Source organism: Lotus japonicus, chromosome 6, assembly GCF_012489685.1.
Source record: "Lotus japonicus ecotype B-129 chromosome 6, LjGifu_v1.2".
Lineage (NCBI taxonomy): Eukaryota > Viridiplantae > Streptophyta > Magnoliopsida > Fabales > Fabaceae > Lotus > Lotus japonicus.
The window spans coordinates 7,301,774-7,310,150 of NC_080046.1; the positions used below are offsets into that span (position 1 = coordinate 7,301,774).

Sequence of the window (8,377 nt, forward strand, 5' to 3'; positions counted from 1 at the left end):
AATTAGGAAAATTACTCTATTATAATAAATAATTACTTGATAAAAAATATAAAAGTAGCAATATTTAAAAAAATCATTAAATGATAACCACAATATGTAATTAATGTAAAAACTCAAGTGAGCTTTACATATATATATATAGATTTGCCTTGGTTTGTTTTGTATTTATTGAGGAATTCTACCTCAGTATTGCTTGTGTTTTTTCAGGAAAAGTTTAATTATAAGAGCCTCTAAATTTTACATTGATCAGTTCATAAAAACTTCAATTCGAGAGCATCAGTTCCTTAAAGCTACACGTTAAAGAACTAAGGGCCCGTTTGGTAGACAAGACAGGATAGGATATGACAGGATAGTAATCATAACTTGTTGTTATCTGTTGTTTGTTGCGTCAGCAGGCAGCAGGATAGGATAACACTATCCTGTCTCCTATCCTATCATGTCCATCATATGTAAAAGTTATCCTGAGGAGGGAGTTAGGATAGAACAAGATAGGATACCAGTTATATATTTTCTTTCGGTATCCTAACTCCAAATTAATTTATTTTAATATTATATAATTTATAATTTATAATAATAATTAATAAATATAAAAATATTAATTTACCTAATATAAAAAATAAATAAAATTCTTATTCGTAAATAGTAAAATAGACTACTCACTTACAAATATTGATTTACTAATAGTAATAGACTAATTTAATATTTTCATCTCCTATTATTTAAAAATTATTTATCTACTTATATAATAATTTAAATATAAATTAATTTTGAAATAATAATATTTTTAATTTAGTTAATTTTTCTAATTTATCACGTGTCACAATTAAGTGATCACAATTAAGTGAAAGCTAATTGTTTAGAAATATTTATTTTTTAATAGTAATAGACTAATTTTCTATTTTCATCTCCTATTATTTATCTACTTATATAATAGTTTATAATTTAAATATAAAGTACTTTTGAAATAATAATATTTTTAATTTAATTAACTTTTATTATTAATTATCACGTGTCACAAATAAGTGAAAACCAATTGGTTAATTGCATAATTCAGATACATATGGTTCTCATTGAAAGTGATTGTCTAGCTGCTGTGAGGTGGGTTCATAGTACAAAGAGAAGACCTTGGAGGCTGTATCAAGTCTTAAGTGAGATTGATCTTCTGATTCCATTGGTAAACTGCATAGGCGTAGAACATATTCTGAGAGAAGGCAATGAAGTTGCGGATTTTCTATCGAAATGTGGGCGTGATGAAAGGGTTGAGTTATGGCAGATGGGTGTTTATTAGGGAGGGACTGCTGTGGTGAGCTGATTATGGCTTGCTGTCATTAATTGTTATCTGAGATGGGTTGAATCATGAAGGAGTAGCCCAGGAATTGAAGCGCGTGGATTTTTGGGGAATGTACTTGATGCTGGTTAATGGAAATTGGCAAGTATGCTTCATGGCAATGAGCTGAACACAGTGGCACGTGCAACTTGGCATAAGAAGAAGGTTCTATGGTTTTTCAAAGGCACTGTGTGTTATTGGTGTGCTTTTTACACACTCGTTGGTTTTCTAATTGTAGGTGTTTGGTTTTTTTGTTCTGTATTGAATTTGGGATTGTAATAGTTTGGTATTCTTTAGTTCTCTTCTTTCCCAAACTTTCTAGAGTATGATGTACTCTTTTTCCTTATTAAGTTTTTTCTTATTGGGTTTTCCTAATAAGGTTTTAATGAGGCACATACTCTAAGCTCCAATGTTTGTGAAAGAGTAGGTGTTGGGAATTTTTGGAACTCTTGTGTTTTGGTCATTGAAGGTTTGCTCTTTTGAGCCATATGAATACACTATCATTTTGCTGGCAAAATAAAAATAAATAATTGCATAATTTTATTTAAAATATAAGCTATCTTTTTTTAAAACAAAATATAGGCTATCTTCAAAACAATAAAATAGACTAATTAATAAAATTTAAATTAATTTTACTTATTTTAAAATATAGACTCATTCATGAAAATGTATTAAAAATTAAATTTAATAGAATGATAAATTTTTAAATGTATTTTTTATACAAATATAAATTTGATTCATTTTCCTTATCATATCTTGTCCTTATCATGTGCACCTCAAACACAAGTAGGATAAGAGTCTATCCTGCTCTTATCATATCTTGTTGCTATTCTGTTGACATATCATATCCTATCCTGACCACCAAACGGGCCCTAAAGAAACATAACAATAACAAGAACAAAAGAAAAGGAACAATAACAAGAGCATATGATAGAAATTTTATTTGCAGTGCAAGTTATATATTGTTCACCTCATGAGATAAGGAAAAATAAAAAAAAATTACAAATCCTCATACTTAAGAACATGCAATTTGAGAAGAAATTGGTTGAAATGAAAACTTAGATTCCCAAACATAGAGGAAAGTTACAGTTTCAAAAGGTAGAATGGGTTGGCCATTTTTGAGAATACATTTATCCCCAGAAACATTCAAGATTGCAGGGTCCACATAAAATGTTGTTTGAAATTGAGAGCAATCAAGCTTCACTTCTGACTGAGTGCATGAACAGTTGTTGGAGATGTTAACACGCACCCCAATCATGCCATGTGGCCAATCTGATGTTTTTTTTTGTGTAATGCTAATGTTCCTTAAGGAGCATCGTCCATGAGCTGAAATAATATTAGCAGTGAATTAAAAATTTAATAAAAAATACAGTGTGACATGTGCATGCTTCATATAAGAGTTGTAGTATAGTACCTTTGAAAACCAGGCAAAGGAAGAGAGTGAAGAAGACAAGTTTGAAATTGGAGGCCATTTGAGATTTTACTAGTGCTCTTCTTACTGTTGTATAATTCTATTATATTATTTATTTTGTAGTCAAAGGTAAGGTATATATATATAAAGCTCATCTACCAAAGTGGGTCATATTGTAATTTAAATGTCACATGTTTTTCACCTATTGATTCTTACCATGATTTTCTACATGTTTGATTGTCATTCGTCCATATTGTTAACTCAATAAATTATAACATAATAAATTATAATTTGGAAAATTAGAATTTGGAGAAATTATAAATAATTAATTACTAATTAATTTTATAGTAGAGAAAAGAGAAATGAATTAATTATGAAAATGCAAATATAGAACATTTCTATATTTACATCAAATTACTAGCCACCATTTAAATTTGTATCATTAATAAAAATTAAGATATTTGCAATATTTTTTTGTTACAGAAGGAAAAGTAACAGTAAAATTGAACTAACTAGAAGCATCTAAAAACGTAGCAGCAGCAACAAAGGATGGTGGCCTGCTCCATGTTTGAGCTGGTCAACCATTTGCAATTTCATTTAAGTTATTAATTTTATATAATAATTTGGAAGTTTTATAATCTTAATAATATATAAAACTCATCCACTAAAGTAGGTCATATTGTAACCTAAATGCTACATATTTTTCACCTATTGATTCTTACAATGATTTTCCACATATTTAATTGTCATTGGTCCATATTGTTGACTCAACAAATATGTAATATAATAAATTATAATTTAGAAGATTAGAAGTTGGAGAAATTATGAATAATTAATTACGAATTAATTATAGAGTTTAATTTTGATGCACCGACGGTGTAAAGTTTTTTTACACCGTCAACCAATCAGATTTCATGGATGTGACATGTCAATTAAAGAAATTAAATGAAAAGAGAGATTTTCTCACATTCTTGAAATCTGATTGGTTGACGGTGTAAAAAAACTTTACACCGTCGGTGCATCAAACTTTTTCTCTTAATTCTATGGTAGAGGAAAACAAAACAAATTAGAAGTTTTATAATCTTAATAATATATAAACTCATCCACTAAAGTGGGTCATATTGTAACCTAAATGCTACATATTTTTCACCTATTGATTCTTACCATGATTTTCCACATATTTAATTGTCATTGGTCCATATTGTTGACTCAATAAATATGTAATATAATAAATTATAATTTAGAAGATTAGAAGTTGGAGAAATTATGAATAATTAATTACGAATTAATTATATGGTAGAGGAAAACAAAACAAATTAATTATGAAAATACAAATATAGAACATTTCTATATTTACATGAAATTAATTAGCCACCATTTAAATTTGTGTCATTAATAAAAATTAAGATATTTGCAATTTCATTAAGTGATTAATTTTATGTAATAATTTGGCAGTTTTATAATAAAATATGAATATTGGCATCTATCCGTTAAAAATCTATAACTTCCTAATTTTTTTTTTAATTTCGAATGCTTAATTAAATTTGAATTCTTCGATTTCAAAAAAAAAAAAACATCATAGAGTAGATTAAGTGGTTTGTCATTATATTAATAATTAACTAGTGTGTTTTTTTCGTGCGTTGCACGAGGAATATTTCTATTGTATTTGATACATCAATTAATCATGAACGTGATTATGCGAGTTCGTTTTCAGTTACTTTTTTTAAGTTCTAAGTTATTTATGTTTTGTTCTTTTTCTTAAAAAAAACTGTTCACAATATGTGCTTTTCTCTTTCCCCATTAATTTCTTCTTAATTGTCTTTTTCTCTCCCCCAATTTCGTTCCTCTCTCTTTTCTCTCATTTGGCATTTTAAATTTTCATTTTCCCTATATCTTTTTCTTCTTTGCTCATTAATTGTCCTTCTCTCTCCCCTCCCCCCAATTCGCTGCTCTCTCTCTCACCCCTCATCCCTTCTTTCGAATTCCTTTTTCCCCATTTTTTTCTATAATAATTTCTTATTTCTGGAATGGTTATTAAAACATTTCATTTTCTTAAATATTTGCAAACCAATCAAATCAAATATTGCAATCTTCCCCGTGTCCATCAAATAATAACTACTTTAATTCCCCGAAATAATTAAATATATTTATAACCTATTTAAATCAAGATTGATGAAATAAATTTAGTAAGGAGTAATCTAGCTAAATCTTAGATTATTATGGCAAATATTTTATAATTCAGTTTCAAGTTTTGTTTTGGAATCAGAGAACACGTGTCAGCAGAAGAGAAGTGTTCTATCCAAGAACATAGAGATGAGGTACGATACCCATAGTGAGAGGATCGTGATGTGAGAATCTAAAGAGAATGAGAGCGTAACCGCTTAGAGAGAGAAAATAACTGAATTTCGGGTTTTTATTTCTCAAATGAGCCAAGAGTCCTTCACAATTGGTAACCGCTCCCTATTTATAGATTCGGGAGTTAGGCTTGGTGCCCCTAACTTCTCCTAATGGGCTAGTTAGGCCTCCCGGGAGAAGGCCCAACTCCCTGGCTCGCATGTCGCCCTAGGCTGGCGCGCCTGGGCGAGGGACCCCAGGGTCTCGCCCAGTCCACAAGACATCGAGCCCGAACCATGAGAGCTGAGTGTGTCTTTTAAGGAAAAACACAAGGCGACAATCATGAATAAGCTACCTAAAACCGGAGTCTAATGACTTAAAACAATTGCCAACATGGCTTGATAACTAGAGCCTAGGACTAATTTTCCTAGCGAATTCCTTCGATCCCACGAGTCCACAAGTTGAGCTAGATAGCCATCTTCCACACTTGGTCTTCTCTCCCAGCTGCAGTTATGCATGCGTCATGAGTCGTGGTGGCTTGACGTGCATTAGGTCTATGCCACGTGGCAGGAAAGGTCTGCAAAATCCCAACTGCCTCCCTTGAAACGTCCCTTCAAAATCCCCGCAAAAGCCTGTTTTTAATGAATGAATCGAGCAAATATATAATAAATGGACAAATGAATGAATGAATGTATGAACGAATGAATGAATTTATGAATGAATGTATGAACGAATGAATGAATTTATGAATGAATGAACAAACATATGCATAAACGTGTGAGTCCGGCAACTCGCTACATTACGTCGCCCTTTCGCCCGTGCCTCCAGTACTTGAATCCGAGTTTCGCGTGAATAATTTTGAGAGTGTGCTGGGTATAACTATGACTTTTGCTCAGTCTTTGACCGAGGCTTTGTTCACACCGTTTTCCCGTAAGATCAGATGTGGCCCCACCAGCCTTATTAGGCGGGGACTTATAGTTGCTTGGGACCCAATGGCCATGTGGGTTGTCCAAGGCTTGGCCTGGTTAAAATGCTCGCCTGCGTTCCGGGGAGACTTGACTCGCCCATATTTCGGGAAGGTTCTTGGGATAAGAAGCTTATCCGCACACGTCGCCAACGAGTGGCTACGGTCAGTGTCGGACTTTCCGGAGCGATCCCTAGACATCAAGATCGTGTTGGGATCGCCACCTTCAGGGAATTTTTCCCACTAGGCTGCCGTCTCAATTTAGTTGAGGGTTAGGAGTATTGCTGAGAATATCCTTGTATATTCGTCTTGTAAAAAGTTTTTACATTCGAGGGATGCCTCGTTAAAATCCTCCCGTGGTGGAGAAAAAGAGTGCATCAAGGAGGCCTTCCGATCTCTTTCTCTCGCCCGACGCGCTGGTTCGTCTCTGTCGACCCCATATCTGCGGCCTCTGCTGGGTCCTTGTACTTCATATTATTCATTTTCTTATCCTGGCGTCTATGCGACTGACCCCCTTCTTCCTCCGTCTTCAAGTTACTCTGATCTAGACCAACCTCCTTGCTCACCCTTTGGGGCTTCACCTTTTTCAGCTTCTTTCCCGTCAACTGTACTGGCCCGTTAAGTGTGTTCAACCTTCGGAGCGCTACTTCGTCTTGTTCCTAGCTAAAGAGGTCCACGTTGTCCTCTACTAATCTATCCAAGCGCCCTTCCTGCTCGGCGGTAAGCCTGGGCTCAATTTCCAGCACGGCCTTACTGGATGCGTCCATATCCCAGTTCTCCCAACGCCTCCCGTCAATGGTGCAAATAGGTTGTCCATTCTGCCCCGCCTCTCGGCTTTCTTTGTCCCGACTTCGATCTTTCCTTAATCTTTTGGTGCTCTCGCCGACCGGCTGTCCCTCAGCGCTTTGGCCCTGTGCAGCTAGCTGTTTCCATCCACCCTTAGCGACTTCAATCTCATGACACCTGTGTCCGTCATTAACTCCTTTCTTACCGTACAAACTAAGGTAGTTTCTGTAGCATTCTCTCGCCCCTCGCTGATCTACTTCGATTTTCCCAACTTTACCGCAAATCAGAGGGTACTTTACTGCCAGGTGGGCCGTTGAGATCACCGCGCAGAGACGATTCAATGTGTTCCGCCCTATGATGACATTGTACGCCGCCGCAACCTACAAGACCAAATACCTGACGCGTATAAGTGATAAGTGCTCATTTTACGTATATCTTGATATCTTTTTAAGCACTTATTTGACCTATATGCTTACTTTATTCATCATTTAATCCCCCAAAGAATTAGTTTAGTAAATACATAATTTTAACTTATAAATTGTGTAAACATTATATATTTGACCAAATGCAGAATAATGGTATTCAACCAAATGCTATCACCTATTCAACTATAGTATCTATATGGGAGAAGGCAGGGAAACTGGACAGGGCAGCCATGTTGTTTCAGAAATTGAGGAGTTTAGGTGTTCAAATTGATCAGGTTCTGTACCAGACAATGATTGTAGCCTATGAGAGGGCCGGTTTGGTTGCTCATGCTAAGCGCCTTCTTCATGAGCTCAAGCGACCTGACAACATTCCCAGGGAAACTGCAATCATGGTGCTTGCTCGAGCCAGGAGAGTTGAAGAGGCTACATGGGTTTTTCGGCAGGCTTTTGCTGCTGGAGAGGTAAAAGATATATCTGTGTTTGGGTGCATGATTAATCTTTACTCGAGGAACAAAAAGTACACAAATGTAGTTGAGGTGTTTGAGAAGATGAGAGAAGTTGGATACTTTCCTGATTCCAATGTTATTGCCCTCGTGCTGAATGCTTTTGGGAAGCTACGTGAGTTTGAGAAAGCAGATGCTTTATATAGTCAGATACATGACGAAGGATGTGTTTTTCCAGATGAGGTTCATTTCCAGATGCTTAGTCTATATGGTGCAAGAAAGGATTTCACAATGGTGGAGTCATTGTTTGAGAAGCTGGATTCCAATCCCAATATCAACAAGAAGGAGTTGCATCTTGTTGTTTCCGGCATTTATGAAAGAGCAGATAGACTTAATGATGCTTCTCGAATCATGAACAGGATGAATCACAAAGCAATCGGAAATCATGATCATGCTTAGAAGCATGCATGTGACCTTTTGTGTATAACTTGTGTGCTGTTTATGAGTATTGTTTTTCCCCTGTTCACCCATAAATGCTGTATTCTGAAAACCTACCTCATTCCCATTTATATATGATGTCAAGCAACAACACAGGTTCTGAATAGCAACACCCTTGTGAATAATCTTACAGTGTTATACATCCAGGCTTATGAGGGCTTTCTCTTTTTCCTGTGTCCTTCTGGGAAA

The 8,377-nt window shown here is 34.9% G+C and overlaps 1 protein-coding gene across 1 annotated transcript; it reads left to right on the plus strand.

The window, feature by feature from the left end:
- The first annotated feature begins 7,387 nt into the window (after positions 1-7,387).
- On the plus strand, positions 7,388-8,149 carry LOC130724804 (pentatricopeptide repeat-containing protein At5g39980, chloroplastic-like). Its single transcript, XM_057576084.1, has one exon. It carries the CDS (start codon positions 7,388-7,390, stop codon positions 8,147-8,149), a length of 762 nt encoding a protein of 253 aa, XP_057432067.1.
- The last annotated feature ends 228 nt before the right edge of the window (positions 8,150-8,377 follow it).